Source organism: Copidosoma floridanum, unplaced genomic scaffold (genome assembly GCF_036245765.1).
Source record: "Copidosoma floridanum isolate Cflo_tuat_1 unplaced genomic scaffold, Cflo_Japanese_pri ptg000007l, whole genome shotgun sequence".
Taxonomy (NCBI): Eukaryota; Metazoa; Arthropoda; class Insecta; order Hymenoptera; family Encyrtidae; genus Copidosoma; species Copidosoma floridanum.
The window spans coordinates 2392221-2408871 of NW_028321884.1; the positions used below are offsets into that span (position 1 = coordinate 2392221).

At 39.7% G+C, this 16651-nt stretch overlaps 4 protein-coding genes across 6 annotated transcripts; 3 read left to right on the forward strand and 1 right to left on the reverse strand.

Moving 5' to 3' along the window:
* Nucleotides 1-916: 916 nt before the first annotated feature.
* Nucleotides 917-3632, forward strand: Y-h (yellow-h). The gene is made up of 7 exons (XM_014348659.2): nucleotides 917-1063; nucleotides 1483-1902; nucleotides 2121-2285; nucleotides 2377-2461; nucleotides 2535-2801; nucleotides 2891-3246; nucleotides 3309-3632. The coding sequence occupies exons 1-7, from the start codon at nucleotides 917-919 to the stop codon at nucleotides 3630-3632; spliced, it is 1764 nt and encodes a 587-aa protein (XP_014204145.2).
* A 4403-nt stretch (nucleotides 3633-8035) lies between these two features.
* On the forward strand, nucleotides 8036-10946 carry LOC106636315 (uncharacterized). Its single transcript, XM_089588778.1, has 4 exons — nucleotides 8036-8163; nucleotides 8494-9703; nucleotides 9888-10453; nucleotides 10656-10946. The coding sequence occupies exons 2-4, from the start codon at nucleotides 8574-8576 to the stop codon at nucleotides 10901-10903; spliced, it is 1944 nt and encodes a 647-aa protein (XP_089444904.1). The 5' UTR covers nucleotides 8036-8163; nucleotides 8494-8573; the 3' UTR covers nucleotides 10904-10946.
* Nucleotides 10947-12180: 1234 nt separating this feature from the next.
* LOC106638634 (ankyrin repeat domain-containing protein 40) lies at nucleotides 12181-13372 on the reverse strand. Of its 3 annotated transcripts, none has more exons than XM_089588780.1 (3): nucleotides 13073-13372; nucleotides 12755-12996; nucleotides 12181-12660 (listed from the first exon to the last, which is right to left on the reverse strand). In XM_089588780.1, the coding sequence occupies exons 1-3, from the start codon at nucleotides 13189-13191 to the stop codon at nucleotides 12293-12295; spliced, it is 729 nt and encodes a 242-aa protein (XP_089444906.1). In that variant the 5' UTR covers nucleotides 13192-13372; the 3' UTR covers nucleotides 12181-12292. The 3 variants fall into 3 exon arrangements, with proteins under 3 accessions (XP_089444906.1, XP_014207388.2, XP_089444905.1); XM_014351902.2 differs by having other exon boundaries at nucleotides 12181-12651; nucleotides 12725-12996; XM_089588779.1 differs by having other exon boundaries at nucleotides 12181-12664; nucleotides 12699-12996.
* A 311-nt stretch (nucleotides 13373-13683) lies between these two features.
* Nucleotides 13684-16100, forward strand: LOC106636323 (uncharacterized). The gene is made up of 5 exons (XM_089588678.1): nucleotides 13684-14005; nucleotides 14077-14863; nucleotides 14922-15562; nucleotides 15638-15752; nucleotides 15826-16100. Exons 1-5 carry the CDS (start codon nucleotides 13900-13902, stop codon nucleotides 16049-16051), a joined length of 1875 nt encoding a protein of 624 aa, XP_089444804.1. The 5' UTR covers nucleotides 13684-13899; the 3' UTR covers nucleotides 16052-16100.
* Nucleotides 16101-16651: the final 551 nt, after the last annotated feature.

The window sequence follows — 16651 nt, forward strand, 5'->3', positions numbered from 1 at the left end:
CTCGTATAGGCAAAAAAAATCACGGCGTCGCGCGCCAATGACCTATAGCCCATAGCTGTGAAAGAGGATGCACCTTCATAAAATACATTTCCGAGTGTGTAAGCGGTATAAGGTATACCTATAACCACACGTATACGTATAATCTACAATGTACAAAATAGGTACATAATATATAGAGAGAGAGAGAAAGAAGGGAGGGCTGCTGCAGTTTCTCGAATAGCACGAGCATTAGAACCGATTGCATTCTCCTCCTCGGGTTGGCTGGTGTATATATATAGGTATATATTATATACGCGGGATCGGTATATTGATGCGGCGGCTCTCGCTCGAAATGGCCCCGTCGTCCCATCCCGGCCGAGAGAGGAGCTCCAACAACAACACTCGCACGTACGCGTTCGCGTCGCGTGGTTGCTGTCCAAGGCTGCCGCGGCTCTGCTCTTCCTCTTTCAAAAGTACCCGTGTATATATACAATTGCAATTTCACCCGCGAATCGCTTTCTAAGCCCTGCATGGCTCGGACCGTTTTTGAACTTTTCGCCGCTGCCTCGGATTTTTCTCTTTGACTCGATTTTTTTTTTTTTTTTTTTCTTTTTCTACTTCTTGCGACTGGACACTGCATCAGGTACTTACGAGTTTCTTACAAATATTTCACTCTTCGAGTTTCAGTGCGACAAATAAACAATAAAATCTTCTTGGAATGCATATCATTTGGTGTGTGTCTTTGGATAGCTTCGTTTTGTCACCTTAGAGTATCATTGTAACGAGTGAGTGAAGATATTAACCCCGAGTAATTTTCTAGTTTCGAAACTAGAAAAAAAAAAAAAAACAACATTTATATACATTTTATGACGCGTAGCGAGACAATAATTGAAAGAAAAAAAGGAAATATTTTATCGAGTTGCTTTGATTTCCAGGGATGGCGAGCGTCGTACCATGGCTAATGACCATGTCGTTGCTGGGCTTCCAGGAGTTTGCCGAGCCCGCGGATTCGAGCCCCAGAGTTCCCCAGGACACGGAGGTACCGGCAATGCTGCCGCAACTTCCCTCCATGGATTTCGTCATGGTAAGTTGATTTTCCATCCAGATTTTGTTTCTTTTTGCTACAACCACCAAGGATATAGTTATCGCGACGCGCATGTTGTGGTGTCGAGACGAGGTCTCTATTTGGTATATACACGGGGATATCGGAGAAATCGATCTCCGCGCGGAGACTAATTTCTCTCTTCCTCCGTAAACAAGTAAATTAACTGCTCCACATACCGGAGAAGCGCGTAAAGACCGGCTCGCCGATTAATTTCGGATTATTCATGTATATTATAATGTACACGAGCGGGTGAAAGAAAAATGAATAGGAGACACATGGCTAGCGACGCCTTATTTAAAATAAAAAGGAAACCAAGAGCTAAGCGACAATTTTATTGCATAAGTTATGAACAAACGCTGTACGTGCTAGTATAAAAACCGATTGATTGAATCCCAAAGCCATCCACGACGTCGTTCGACGACCCGGCCTTTGGACAGGAAGAACCACCGGCGGCGCACAACTGCGACTTTCCTCGCAACCACAATCACGACAACGCAATCAAACAGCAACAACAGCAGAGCACAACGGATAAGCCGCACGGATTTTTGATAGATCCGAACTTTGTGACGATGCAGATCAACAACAACAAGGTGAACGCCAAGCAGCCGGATGGCAAAAAGAAGAACGAGCGCAACGTCGATGCCTTCCAAACGGTCGCCAGTTCGAACGCCATACTACCCGGGAGCAAAACCAGCGCCAATCTTCTCAGTAATCACAACGCCAACGGCAACAATCATCTGTTGCACCACCAGCCCAACAGGATCAATCAGAGCGATAGGTTTTTCAAGGATGAGTTTGCCGGCCCGGCTCTGCAAGTGGTATCAAACTTTTTATTTCGCCACTCGAAATGGACTCTCTATTCTGTTTCGTGGGAAAATTTTTTATTACTATGCATCAAACAACATGAATAAGAGAGGGTTTTGATCATCAATTTCATTGGAATAAAATTGTGACTCTTAAAATTTAAAGAAAAAAAAAAAAAAAAAAAAAAGTGAAAGGTAGCCCATTGTAAATATTCGGTGCTTTGTGATTGCAGAAGTACGCTTGGAAAACCGTGGACTTTGAATTCGAGAACCAGGAGCACAAAAACAGTCTGCTGTACAGCGGCACCTTCATACCCGAGAACAATCTTCCCCTCGGCTTGGAGGTGTGGAAAGACAAAGTATTCATTAGCTTGCCGAGGTGGAAAAAAGGCATTCCCGTAATACAACGAATCATTTTGATTAAAAAAAAAAAGTTGAATCAATAAACAAACAAAAAAAACTAATCGGTAACAATTTTTTTTTTTAAAGGTCACGCTCGCCACGATATCCACCAAGACGGCCAGCAAGAGCCCGAAGCTCAGGCCTTATCCCAACTGGAGGTGGCACCACTTGGGTAATTCAAAATAAAAGAAAAAAATTTTAACAATTGAACCCACGAAAAAAAAAATATATGTTTTCCCTCCCAGGAAACTGCCAGCTGCTGACCTCGGTCTTCCGCATGCAAATAGACGAGTGCGACAGGCTGTGGGTGCTGGATAGCGGAAAAATCGACGTCACGAGCGATCCCAAGCAAATCTGCCCGCCAAAGATCTTTATCTTCGACCTGAACACGGACGAGCTCATCCGCTCGTACTCGCTGCCTCCGGACCAAGTGAAAGACGACTCGCTCTACTCCAACATCGTCGTCGACGTGAGGAACGATCAGTGCGACCGAGCGGTGGCCTACGCCTCAGGTCTCGATCGATCGATTGGTTTTTCAAAATATTTTTTTTTTTTCAAAGGTTTTTCAAAAAGTAATCGTGGCTGGTTTTCCGGTTCACAGACGTATGGCGCTTCGGGCTCGTCGTTTACGACTTCTTCAACAACGATTCCTTCCGCATCCAGCACCATTACTTCTTTCCCGACCCGCTGTCCTCGCGGTACAATCTCCACGGTCTCGATTTTTACTGGACCGACGGGCTCTTTGGGATATCGCTAACTCCGGTCGACATCCACGACGAGAAGACCATGTTCTTTCACCCGATGTCGAGTTTCCGCGAGTTCGCGGTCCCGCTGTCGGCCCTGAGGGACAAGAAAACGGCCGAACTAAGCGCGGAAAAATTCGTACCGGTTGGCAAACCCAGAGCCAAGGACTACGGGCATTCGTCGGCCTCGACAATCGATCGGAATGGCGTTATGGTAATGGACCATTGAAATTGTTTATTGCCAACAATGATATTAATATCTTTGTGTGTCTTTAGTTCTTCAATATGGTAACTCGTGACTCGGTGTGGTGTTGGGACTCGCGAAAGGAGTATTTGCCGAGGAACCTCGGAGTGATAGGCACGAGCAACGTCTCGCTCGTCTTTCCCAACGACATCAGAATGGACCACGAGGAGGACCAAAACGTGTGGGTTCTTTCCAACAAGCTGCCCATGTACCTTTACGGCGGTTTGAACAAAAACGAGGTCAACTTCCGGATTCTCAAGGCCAACGCCAGGGATGCGATTAAATCGTCCGTCTGCGATCCCACCTATATAGTGCCAGAAACTACTGCACCGATCTACGACGGCTCCTGCTGCTGAGAGGATTATAACCATCAGTATCGTTTCGTCCCATGCCGATCATGGCCGATCAATTTTTTAACATGATTTTAGTTGCGATTTTACCATATACGTACAAACATATACATGAATATTTAAAGGAGTATGCCTATACACTTACACATCATAAGTCGATTAGTTTGTAAACCATGAGCGTGTGTTCAAGTGCATGAAATCAAATCTTACTGTAACAATATATACAACATACCATGATTTTGTAGAGTATGTTTATTACACGTATTATATTATCAACAGGCGACGACTGTCGAACAGGTTTTAATGAAATTTTATATCAAATGTAGCTAGTAAGCCGATATTTGTTTAAACGCGACAATAAATTTATTACATGTATATACCTGGAAACCAGCGATTTATCACTCTACATTTGGTTGTTTTTCATGCGCACATATCACATTTATAAAGTATAAATTTTACTCACAAAATTGTGTCAATCCGCCGGAAAGTCTTCCATGTCGCTTCCATCGGAAAACGAGATAGTTTGGTCATTGAAGATATGCCAGGGTCTGTACTCACCATCGTCCAACGAATCCTCGCTGTCCCTCATCCACCTTTTCATAACATCTAAATCGAGTAGCTGCCGATTACCATTATCCGACACACGCGTTGTTTCCCTTTTTCGCACCGCACTTGCCTCAGCGTTACGCGATTCTTCAGCGGCCCGTAACAATGTACCGTAATAATCTTTTTCCCCACTCGCCTCGTGCAATCGCGCGCAGGCATTGTCTCCCAAGTCCGAACTGTTTAACTCGACCTCTTGCGCATCCTTGTCGTCTTTGGCCACGAATGAGGACACGAATTTCGAGACGTCTTGGATTTGATCGCAGTTCTTGTTGTCACTATCGTCGTTTGTTCTCGAAAGCCCGGCTGCAGTACCCGTGAGAGACGAACCCACGAATAAACTCGAGTTCTGCGACATAATCGTTCCGTCGCTGTTGTATTCCATTATATTTCCCGAGGTGAGACCCTCCCCCCGTCGCGAGTGGTGCATCGGTCTGCTCCTCGTTTTGGTGTTTTTATCACCATTTTTGCGAGCCGCCGAACCAACCGGCTCGCTTGTACGATCGATCTCGGTTTTCTTATTTGCATCATCGAGGCCAACCACATTGCACACGTAGGTGTTCCGGGCTCCGATGACATGTTCCTTCGGGCCAGCCACCAGGTAGTCGAGCGTGTCGATGTTGCCGTTCTTGAAAATCGGCGATCGGTCTCGAGGGTCGCGTCTCGTCGTAAAGTCCTCGACGACGGACATGACCTCGCGCGATGATACCAGCAGCTGTTCCATCTGCTCCAGCAGACGGGTGGTCACGCGTCTCCGTTTTTCCGCCTCACTGCAGCTGTTGTCGCGCGCTCTCTCGACGATACCGTCCTCCTCGAAGACGAAGACTCCGTCGTCCGTCGATGGTATCTCGATGTCGTGGTCGCGTTGCGAGGGCAGGGCCCGCTCGAAGCTTCGCCAGTCAGTGGACTTGATCACTTCGGCCATGCTCAGGGCGACGCACTGGAAGATCGGGTAGGGCTCGCTCGCGTCCGGACCCAGGTGGAAGCCGCGCTCGCTCTCGTCGCTGAAGGAGAAGGCGTTGCGCAACAAGCAGAGGGTCTCGTCGTCGGCGATAACGAGCTCGCTCTCCTCTCCCGGGTCGGCTCTGGACGGGCTTGCTGGTTTTCCGTGGCTCGTCGACGCCCCCGAGGAGGCGGGGCTGTTGTTCCAGTCGATCTTACGGACCGTCTCCCTCATGCTTTGGGACTTCTTGGGGGCCTCGAGAACTCCGATCCCTCGGCTTACGGGGTTCGCGGGGCTTCCAACGACATCTCTGGCGCTCTTCCGATGCCGATCGAGCGTAGTTGTGTCTTCCAGCGCTCCGTGGCCCGTCAGCTTGGATTTCTTTTTTTTCTGCAGCATCTCCCGCCTGTCCAGTTCGAGAGTCAAGCCATTGTAGGCCTGGAGACTGCGCAGCTCTCGCGCGTTCTGATTTTCGGTGAGCTCCGTCCGAGACTTCTTCGAACGATCTTGATGGGATAGGTAGATTTTTTTCTTCTCACAAGTTACACTTGTCTGTGGAAACTTGGTCAACTCGACGACACTCGAAGCTCCATCAGCCTCTGTACCCTCACGATCGTCGAGACTATAACCTTTTCCTTTGTATTCGTCGTGGGTCATTCCTCCCTCGCGTTGGAGCTTACCAAAGCCAACGAACGAGCTCGCTTCCTTCAGAAACGGATTACCATCGAGGGTGGACTCGAGCTTGTGGTGGAACACCGACCACTTTTGGCTGCTGTTTCTTGACGCGCTCTGGCTACCGTTGCCCGACGCTCTGCACATTTCGCTCAGCAGCTGAAAATTTTTGTTCAAAAGAAAATGAAAGTTGTCGCTCCTCTTGTAGTATGCGTCCCTTCTAAGACTCAGAACCCGAGACGCCGACGGAGCGAGGGCCATCGTCTCTGGCGGGGACTTTTCCGTGATGCTCGATTTTTTTGGCCGTTTACTACCGCTGTGGCGGACTTTCCGGAGAACTTTCGCGTGTGCCCGATCGACACCCTTCTTGTCCTCCCGAGGTTGCTTTGAGGGCTTCTTCTCATCTTCCGAGCTCGAGCAGGTGCACTTGCTGCTCAAAAAGTCATCCAAGGACGGCCCGTGTTCTGTTTTCGCGTCGCTCGAATCCTCCAACGGGCCGGCGTTTCCGCTCTCCTCGATCTCGGCACTCCTATCTGGGATCCCCACCTCGTGCTCCGGCTCTTCTTTGGCAAGTTTCATGGGTGTGTCGATAGTCGACGGCAAGCTAGATGTCGAACTCGCATCACCAGCCAGCGACGCGAGCGACCTAGCCACTCGTGGTTCCTTGGATCCGTTCGAGTCGACCGAAGACTGGCTCGCCGTTGCTGACACGTTCGGCGAGCTGGAGCACGCCTGGAGCTGGTTCTTGTGGAGATCCCTCTGGCGTCGGTACTCGAGCTCTCGCAGGTTAAGGTAGAACTCGAAAAATACGTACCAATTGTACAAGGCGATCGCTGAAAAATGTTCAGTGGGTGCGTTATTATTTTTACTATGAAGTTCAAAAGTGCGCGAGTAGGTTATGTACTTACAAATGTTGATCATCTCGACGAAGAGGAACTCGAGGAAGAAAACCGTGGAGATGACGTTGTCGAAGTACAGGACGCTAATCAGTCCAAAGGACAGTACTTTCGGGAGCATCGTGTTCACCGCGTGTATCACCAGCCATGGGAGCAGGGCATCCGAGCGGCTCATCGTGATGATGGGATACAACTTGAGGAGGTGCGCGAAAGGATTGAGGAGTCCGCAGAGGAACTCTATCACGACGGTGGTGGATAGCACTGGAAAAACGAGCATCGGGTGGATGTAAGTAAACCTATAGGTGCAGATTTTGCAGCTTTTATAGGTCACTGCAGGGACTTACAACTTTTGACAAACGCCGTGATCTTGACGCCAAAGTGAGCGCTGTCGAACGAAAGGTCACGGATCACGTTCAGGCGTACCATGAGCTCGAAGGGTTTCCAATCCAGAGTCGAGTTCGCCTTGGACGGGAAACGACAAAGTGCACGGGATTGTTTATTCATCACCGCGATAATGAGATCCCAATCGTATTTATGTTTAATTTTACCATTCCCAAGAGTGTTATGACGACCAATTCGGTCTGCAGTGATAAGCCCAGGCTTTGGAGAAGGGCCATTTGACGTGGTTAACTTTTTTTCGGCCCTCGTCGTGTCGAACATAATAATCGACTGGTCTCACGTACTATTTGTCCTTTTACGTACACTGGCTGCAATTTTCATCGTATATACTTAATTGTGTTTAGGTTAAATGGTAATTTTGACTTCTGAAACTCTGCGCGTGTGTGTTTAGGTACTTTGAGAGAAAAAAAAAAAAATAATAATAAATGCCGGATCAGCCGGATGTCGAATGGCCGGCCGGTGACGTAAGAATTGCGTTCGAACTTTTGAATTCGTCTGCATACTTGGGGACCATTTTTATTGTTTGAGATTGTTACGTCGACAAATTAATTATGAAAATGTTTGCAATACCTATAAATCTTGTGAAACTTTAATTGTTGAAGATTGGAAAAATTAAAAAAAAATATATTTCGAACGAGACAAACAACTTTCTTTCAGAACACATGTTTGTTTAAACCGTGGTTATTTTGTAAAATTATCGCGAAAAATAATAGTTTTCACCATATGAGAGTGCCATCGCCGCCATCGAGGGGATTACGCGTGAATGCCATTACTACCTTTTTTTTTTAAAAACACCGCCAATGGCGCTAAGATCGTTTTGGCGGTTTTGGGTTTTGGCCCACTGACCGGCTGATGGTGCAATTTGTGCTCATATTCTCTCTTTTTCATGTTCAGCGTTCACACGCTTCAGTTTCTGAAAAACAGTCTGCTCCGTTCAGTTTGCATTCTGTGTCGTACATCGTAAGGTATTTATTCTTATTGTATGGGATTGGAAGATTGTTAACTTGAACCTCATATTTGTAAGGTATGTTAATTTATTGCTGAAATAAGATTAAAATTTTAAAATAATTTTGCTACACCTTTTATGTTGAAAAATGTTTCAAGTAGGCGCGCGAGTTAGGTTATGGGTGAATACTCATGCCGTGAAATGCGAGTAGTGCACTTGTAATCCACTGTTTATTAAAAAATCATCAATGATTAATAACATAAACTTGAAAAACTAATCATTTCAATTATTAAAGAGTCACATGCTTGAAATCTTTTTTCATTTGGCTGACTTTACAAACTAAGGATAAATATTTCACATCAATCTTATGCCGTTCCTCATAATGTCTGTTTATTGCATTGTTTACAGGTGGTTGAGTCTTATCGCTTATTGAAAGTTTGTCTGGTTAAGAATATTTTCTTGTACTCAGTTTAATAATCGTCAACACTATGGCACCTCGATTAGCACAAGGTGCTAAAAATAAATTGAAAAATGCAAAGAAATTGAACAAAAGTGACTCCAAAACGAGTGAAGAAAAAAAAGTTGTAAAAACAGCTGTAACGAAGTTGTTCAAGAAGAAAAAAACTAATAAAATTGAAAAAAGCATACCTGCGTCCAAAAAAGAACTCATCAAGAATAGTTTGGCTGGAAAAGATAAAAACAAAGTTGTCAATGTAGTAGAAGAAATACCCGTTAAAGTTTCTAAAGTAAAAGACCGTTTGGTTAAAAAAAAGGTTGCAAATTCAACCAAGTCAGTCGCTACAACGACAAACGTAAATTCTAAACAGAAATTAAAAAAGAAGGAAAAACTTGGCAAAATCAAAGTTGAATCGCCAGTGTTACCCAAGATGAATGAAAAAGAAGCAAGAAAAAAGAAATCTGTGACTAAAACAGTAAAAAAATTAAGTGTGGTTAAAAAAAAGGTTGCAAATTCCAACAAGTCAGTCGCTACAACGACAAACGTAAATTCTAAACAGAAATTAAAAAAGAAGGAAAAACTTGGCAAAATCAAAGTTGAATCGCCAGTGTTACCCAAGATGAATGAAAAAGAAGCAAGAAAAAAGAAATCTGTGACTAAAACAGTAAAAAAATTAAGTGTGGTTAAAAACAGTGAAAAAAATGTTGATGCTGCAAATAATAAAAATACTTCTACCAAAGTGAGTAGTGGATTAACTAAGCAGCATAAGAAGCAAATATCCAAGTCCACAGGTTCAAAAAAAAATAAAAATATCCACAAAAAATCCCAAGATCTACAGATAAGTGTGCCAGCAAAAAAAGATAAATCAACAAAAAAACTTAAACTCAATTCTGAAAAATTAATAGAATCTGAAAAAAATGAGGAAGTCAAAATTATGAAATCAAAAAAGAGAAAACTAAGCGATACACCAAAAGAAGAGAAAAAAGTTCGGGACAAACCTCCTTCAAAAGCAAAAATTTTAAACTATGTTCAAGGATTTTTGAAATATATTTCGAATGAAGAGAAAAAAAAGAAACTTCTTTTGGAATTGGAAAAACCCCCTGTATTCTTACAAGTCACGTGCATTAAAGTGCCCAAAGCACCACTTCACCAAATGAGGATGTAAGTTTTTTTTTTTTTTTTTTTTTTTTTAATAAATTTTACATGATTATACATGTTATTTAATACCAATGGATCCTTATGAAAACCATGATTTTAAACTTATATGACGAATTGATTATCAATATTATTTCCTATTTTTAAAATTTATTTTATTATATTAAATAGAAAATAAAATATTTTTCAGATTACTTCCTCACAGTATGGTTCAATTAACCGATGATGTAGCTTTATTTGTATCAGATCTTAAAAAAGGAAGGAGAAGCGATTATGAACCAACAGTTCGCCATTACGAAGATCTTTTGCGGGAAAAAGGATGTACTGGAATAAAGGCTGTCATTCCAATGAATCAAGTCAAAACAGAATATAGACAGTTTGAAATGAGGAGGAAATTATTGGGTTCATATGACTACTTTCTCATTGACGGCCGCATTTCTGGACATATGGCTCATTTACTTGGTAAAACATTCAAGGCAAAAAGAAAACTTCCTGTTTCAATTCACATAGAAAAGAAGGATTTAAAGGCTGAAATAGATACTGCTCTGAGAAAGACAAGTTTGGAGATTCATAGTAACGGCGATAGTTCGATTGTTCAGATTGGCAAATGTTCAATGAGCGCAGAAAAACTTACTGACAACATATTAGCAGTTGTGGAGAAATTAAGTAAAGACTATCCTGGAGGCTGGAAAAACATCAGATCATTAAGAATTAAAACTCCAACAAGTCTTGCGATTCCTATTTATATTACATTGAGTAAGTTTGAAAAGTGTTTATCTCATATTAGTAAAAAATATTACTCTGAAATAATTACAGCACATGATTATACATTTAAGAATACCAATGGATCCTTATGAGATACAATGATTATAGACCTATTATGAATATGAATCATTACCAACGTTTTCGTCATGATTACGTTTGGTACAAAGTACTAAAAATTGAATTTTTTTTCCAGAATCCAAAAACAATGTAAGTGTTCCTGTTCAACAACCAAAACGACCCAAAGCCTACAAAGAAGTTAGAGGAGAATTGTCAACCTTAACAGGCAATGTTGAAGTTATTGTTGCACCTGATGGTGCTGTTGCAGTTCAAAGGTTGAGCAACGATAGCGACACTGAAGAAGATACTTCAGAAGTTAAAGAAAAACCACCAAAAAAATTAAAAAGTGATAAGGAAAATGAAGATAAAAGTGAAAGTGATTAAACAGTTGTAAATATAACTTGAATCTTTTGTAATTAGTTTTTACCAAGTTAAAATTTATAAAAATAATTAAAATGTTATTTTCTATATTAAAATTGTAAATAATGTTGACAAAACATCTTGACTTTTTTGTACGTCTTTGTAAAGATTTTTCGAGCTCGTTATCACGTATCACCTGTGTGATATTACCTACTTGCCTTAATAAACGTGCAAAACAAATAGGTGCGGTACACATGCCTCGTTTTCGGTACTACTTCAGTAAAAGATACATACATTAAGATGTAAAATAGACCATACTAATTATGTCGACCGCTGTATTGTTAGCCTACAAAAACAGCACAGGATTCTTAGCAAATTTTGTCACTTAGTTCTCCTAAAAAGAAATGGAAGATAATCAGAGGCCTCCTTCAACAACAATGCACAAATATGTCAAAGTTTCTCAAGTTCACTTGGAACAAAAAACTAATCCTTATGTTCAAATCAATGACGGGTACAAGTAATGCGTATTCAAAAGCACGGCTTCACCTAATAGGAATGTAAGTAGTTTTTTTTTTTTTTTTTTTTTTTTATAAATACTAGTCAATTTCACGTGATTATACACAATAATAATACCAATGGATCCTTATGAGAATCATGATTATAAACTTGTATGACGAGCTACTTATAAATATTTTTTCCTATTTAGTTTTTTAATCATGTCATATAGAATATTAAACATGTTTCAGATTACTTGCTCACAATATGGTTCTACCAATCGATAATATAGCTTTACATCCTATAGCTCGGAAAAATTCAGATCTTGAAGAATTAAATCTCCAACTGGCCTTGCGATTCTTCATTACATCATATTAAGTAAGTTCGACAAGTTTTAGTCTTATGCTTGTATAAAATGTTATGAAATAATTACAGCACATGATTATACATTTAAAAATACCAATGGATCCTTATGAGATACCATGATTATAAATCAATTATGAAATAAAACATTAACAACATAAATCAATTATTTGTTTGTGCAATCTACTAGAAATTCAATTTCTTTCCAGAATCCAAAAGCAAGAGAAAAGTTCTTGTACAACAACCTAAAGCTGAAAAAATAAAGTACAGACGTCTACCTTTACAATCAAAGTTCATGTGTGTGTTGGACGTGAGGATTCAGTTGCAGTTCGTAAGCTGAGCAACAAAGACGATTCAGAAGTTGATAAAATTTGTTAATACTTTATTAAAAGTGTAAATAAATGCATCTTCACTCTTGTACAATAAGTTGCATTACGTACTATACGGATTATTCATAAAATTCAAATAAAAAACTTACAATAAAAATTTTTGTTAATATTCTTAGACTAGTAGATGTAGAAATTGCTTCAACGTCATATTCTATAAACATACGATTTAATATAAAATTGTTTGATCTTTTTTGGATATACTTTGGTAACTGTTAGTCGGAGTAATCGGAACCGTGCTTCCGTTGGCATGTTGCATAGATTTGTGCCCTGTATCACTGGAAAAGTTGGTAGGTGTGTGTAACACTACCTCGATCTCCTGGTAATTTTGTAGTCTATCAACATCTTTGTCTCGTCTGATTCTCGTGTTTGGTAATTTTCTCAATTTAGCTATTTGAGCTTGATTGATTCCCAATTCATCACAACACAATTTGATTAGATTCTGATAAGTTAAGGCATTACAAGGAAGATCGACTTCTATGAAATCAGTATCACTTGAGTTTTCAATTCTGATCTTCAATACTAATTCTATTGAACAGATGTGAAAAAATAAGTACCATCGATGAAATTAAAATATTAAGATTTGAATAAAAAGCCTTACCTTCACAACTAACAGCTTTGTTCTGATAGGGATGGTCCATATCTACTCTGCTGCTCAATGGAGGATTCTTCAGATAAGCAGGCGCGAAGCTAGGCGAGTCTTGCGAGGAGGTACTCGAAGAATCTGCCAGCAGCTGCAGAATGTAAGGATTTGTTGACACGGATGCGGGTGTCGCGCCCTTGTCGGACTTGACGTTCCTGTCCGCTCCGCTTTTCAGCAGAAGGGCCACGACGTCCAAATAATTTCTTTTGCATGCCCAATGCAGTGGTGTCCTGCAATAATTAACAAAATAGCACATATCATGAAAATTCAAAGGTATTGAGACATGTCCGTTGGTTGCATAAATACCATCCGTTAATCGCATGATTGACATCAACGCCCAGATTTATCAATTCCTGAACAGCATCTGTGTCCCCTATGCAGGCCGCCTCCCTCAGCTGCTCCTCTAAGATTCTTTTCTCGTCCATGGCTCACTTATTCATCTTGACTTTTAAATCTAATTCTGTTTTCCTGCCTAGGGCAACTGATTAATTCGTTTGATTAATTATTTAACAAGTACGTACTTTTTCATAACTTTAAATATAAAAGGTAACAGTATAAAATGCTATCACTTGACTTGCATTGCACGTATATCCACAGTTGACTTGACAGTCTTGACACCTTAACTTTACTTATTTGGCAATGCGTACTTATATAGCACACGCACGTCACTTTTCAATGCCACACGCTGTCGTTGTCATCCGAATAAACAAATGTGTTAGGTATTTGTTTACCCGAATGATCTGAACGTATTGCGTTTAAAATTTAAATATTCAAAATCGATCAAACATGAATTATAAAAATTTTTACATAAATTAAATGATATTGACTTTCTCATTTTTTTACAAGAATTTTTTTTCATCTATATGACATTGAGTCGTCTGCTAGTCTACATGATTCGAGGCTATAGCGCACAACACCATGAATATTTATGTATACATACACCGTTACGTTAAACAGTGATTAGTTTTAATTACTGAAGCATTAACTGCAGTGTTACCATTTTAATTGTTTAAAATTGAGAAGTATGATATAAAATTTAAACAAGTTGTTTCAAAATTAAACTTTTCTTGCCGGTTCGAAGACATAACCCTTTAGTGATATTTATCATTTAGTTTTTTGGATTCGATAACACCATGGCCAAATCTTTATTACAACTTTCGATGACATTGAAAAATACCACGATATTTCCAAAATATTTCAGTACTGTCAGAATGTGTTACGGCAGAAATGAACTTGCAGGTATATTTTTCAACGACACTGTTACTTGATGGGTCACGTTGACTATATCTTTTATTTATTTCATTTTTTAGAAGTAAAGGGTGAAAGTCAAGGTAAAATCAGAGCTGCCTCTGTTAGGGAATTGTTTGATGTTTTACAAAAAGACATAAATCCCTCGACCCTTCTGTCAAACATTGAAGAGAATAAAAGTTTCATTGATGGAAGGCATGTTGTTACGGCCTTGACTTCGATGCATAAATATTACAAAGAAAACTCCGTCCCTCCAGAAGAAATTCAGAATAGCGTGCATTTTCAGACGATATGTTCTACTCTCAACAGACACCTTCGAACTCTAGGCACGCCACAGATACTCCAAGCCATCAAAATTTTTAACTTAGTTGGGGTTCCAGCTTCAACTACGATCATGCAATCGCTTCTCCAATTATTGAGAAAGTCAATCAACGACTTGAATTTGAGTGATATTTTTTTCCTTTCGTTTTTATTGAAAAAGTTGGAAAACAATCATCTGAGTGATGCACTTAAAATCGCTCTACCAAAAGTATTTAAAGCACAGTATAAACTACAACTGGACACGGATAATATTAGAGAACTAACTAGAGCATTGAGATTTGCAAGTGAATATATGCAAGACACACAAGTCATTACATATATTGTCAATGCCATTGACGATTATCCAGGACCTATAGATATTGATTCTGCAGTGTACACTTTTTGGTCACTTTCTGAAGTTCAAAGCTTATCAAACAGATATTCACGTGTTTTACATAAAGTGACGAAAGTAATTGCAGACAATGTTGATTTAATGAATTTATTTGAAGTAACAAACATTCTGGCACAAATAGTAAAAGGATCATGTAGGTATGTATATTAGATATAAATGGTTTCAAAGAGTTTGTTACACAATATTTTTTTCCAGGTCTCCTGATTTTTACAAACCTGTTCTTATCGACAAGCTCGTTGACAAAATGATTTCCACTGACTGTGCATTTGATAAAACGATTCGGACTCTCAATAATTTAAACAAATTGAGACATGTCAACTTGAGACTTTTGGATTATTTGTCAACCCAGTGCTGTAAAAATCCAAAAATTTTATCCGAATGTCATGCTCTATCTCTGATGACGTTATCTGTAGGATTTGCACAAGCCAATTATAAGCCAAAAAAATGGAACGCATTAGCTAAACTACTTGTTAAAAATCACGAGCGATTGTTACTGAATATTGAAAATTTGTGTTATTATGCAGTTAATTTGGTATCATTGGATCTCTTTGATTCAAGTATCTTTGCAAATATTTTTAGACAGGGTCGCAATCATGAACTATTCAAAAATACTCTGGGTAATAAATTAAAAAAATTATACATTAGTGTAAAATATTTATGCCCAGAATATTCTGGTCCGTGGCCTTCCGATGAAGTAATACAATCTTTTAAATGTGCATCAATAACCGAGTACAGGAAGCCAGATGATTATCCATTGCTTCCAGCTCTAGAAAACTTACTGAAAAATCCATCCTATATAAAAACTGATTTGACGACCGAAGAAGGAATTTACATAGGTAATCTTTATAGATTTTCCAGAAATTTTACTCTTTGCAAGAATGTCTTTTAATATAAATTTTTTTTTTTTTTAGATCATCTCATAGTTTTGCAAGATAGAAGACCTGTTGAATTTAACTTTATCGAATCCGGAGATTCAAATGCCACTATTAACATAGAAGACTTGAATATTCCAAAAGAGTTGACGCGGTAATTATTTTTTTAACTTGAAGGAGGTAAAATAAAAATATTCAACCGACCAAATATTCATATTGATCAATAGGGTTGCCGTCCTACTATTACCACCTGAGGTTTATGGCAAGAACGTACAAATACTACAAGCACCCGTTTCCTTGAATATAAAATTATTGGAGGCTCTGTCGTACGAAGTGGTAGCTGTATCCCAGGAAGTGTGGAATCGTATGCCGGAAAATGAATTAGTTCCTTATTTGAAAAGTTTACTTTGCATCGAAACGGAAGCATCGCAAGCCAAAGTTTGTGACAGGTAGATGAACCTTACATGCATATAATAGTTGTAAATAACGATTAATTTTTATAAATCACATAGATCGTTGTTATCGCTTGTTTTTCAATTACAATTAAAAAAAAAAATTCAATACCCTCGTTCTTTTTTTTTTTTTTCGACTCCTAAGCAGGTTACACAGGTAAGAAATAAAAAAAACAATTACATTTTATAGAAATGTACAAAAATGTATTTATATAACATGTAAAAAAAAAGGTACAAAAAATCTGTTAAAAAAAAAAAAACAAACATATATACAATGATACATTACTACAGAAAATATCTACAGTCGCGGATGCTCGTTTGACTTTATCATAATTCTCCTTTTTTAAAATCTATTTACTTGATCATTTCGTATTATTTTTATTACACATAATATATGAAAAAAAGTTAAAAAAAAAAAAAAAAAACTACACTGTTGACACAATCAACCGCCACACTGTAGTTATTCGCGTTGGCAATAATAAGTATATAAGGTATATCTGATCCCTCAATCTTTTTCTCACGCACACTCTCTCTTTCTCTCGGGCTCGCGCGTCCTTTCACGCCTACTTCCGACCTTTTATCGCGTATCTCCATCTCACCA

Coding starts and splice junctions, on each gene's coding strand:
- Y-h (XM_014348659.2), top strand. CDS start 917: ATGGCGAGCGTCGTACCATGGCTAATGACCATGTCGTTGCTGGGCTTC. Junction 1,064..1,482: donor CCTCCATGGATTTCGTCATG/GTAAGTTGATTT, acceptor TGAATCCCAAAG/CCATCCACGACGTCGTTCGA. Junction 2,802..2,890: donor AGCGGTGGCCTACGCCTCAG/GTCTCGATCGAT, acceptor TCCGGTTCACAG/ACGTATGGCGCTTCGGGCTC.
- LOC106636315 (XM_089588778.1), top strand. CDS start 8,574: ATGGCACCTCGATTAGCACAAGGTGCTAAAAATAAATTGAAAAATGCA. Junction 9,704..9,887: donor CCACTTCACCAAATGAGGAT/GTAAGTTTTTTT, acceptor AATATTTTTCAG/ATTACTTCCTCACAGTATGG. Junction 10,454..10,655: donor TCCTATTTATATTACATTGA/GTAAGTTTGAAA, acceptor TTTTTTTTCCAG/AATCCAAAAACAATGTAAGT.
- LOC106638634 (XM_089588779.1), bottom strand. CDS start 13,191: ATGGACGAGAAAAGAATCTTAGAGGAGCAGCTGAGGGAGGCGGCCTGC. Junction 12,997..13,072: donor AATCATGCGATTAACGGATG/GTATTTATGCAA, acceptor TAATTATTGCAG/GACACCACTGCATTGGGCAT. Junction 12,665..12,698: donor CTTTTTATTCAAATCTTAAT/ATTTTAATTTCA, acceptor TTATTTTTTCAC/ATCTGTTCAATAGAATTAGT.
- LOC106636323 (XM_089588678.1), top strand. CDS start 13,900: ATGGCCAAATCTTTATTACAACTTTCGATGACATTGAAAAATACCACG. Junction 15,563..15,637: donor CGAAGAAGGAATTTACATAG/GTAATCTTTATA, acceptor TTTTTTTTTTAG/ATCATCTCATAGTTTTGCAA. Junction 15,753..15,825: donor ATTCCAAAAGAGTTGACGCG/GTAATTATTTTT, acceptor ATTGATCAATAG/GGTTGCCGTCCTACTATTAC.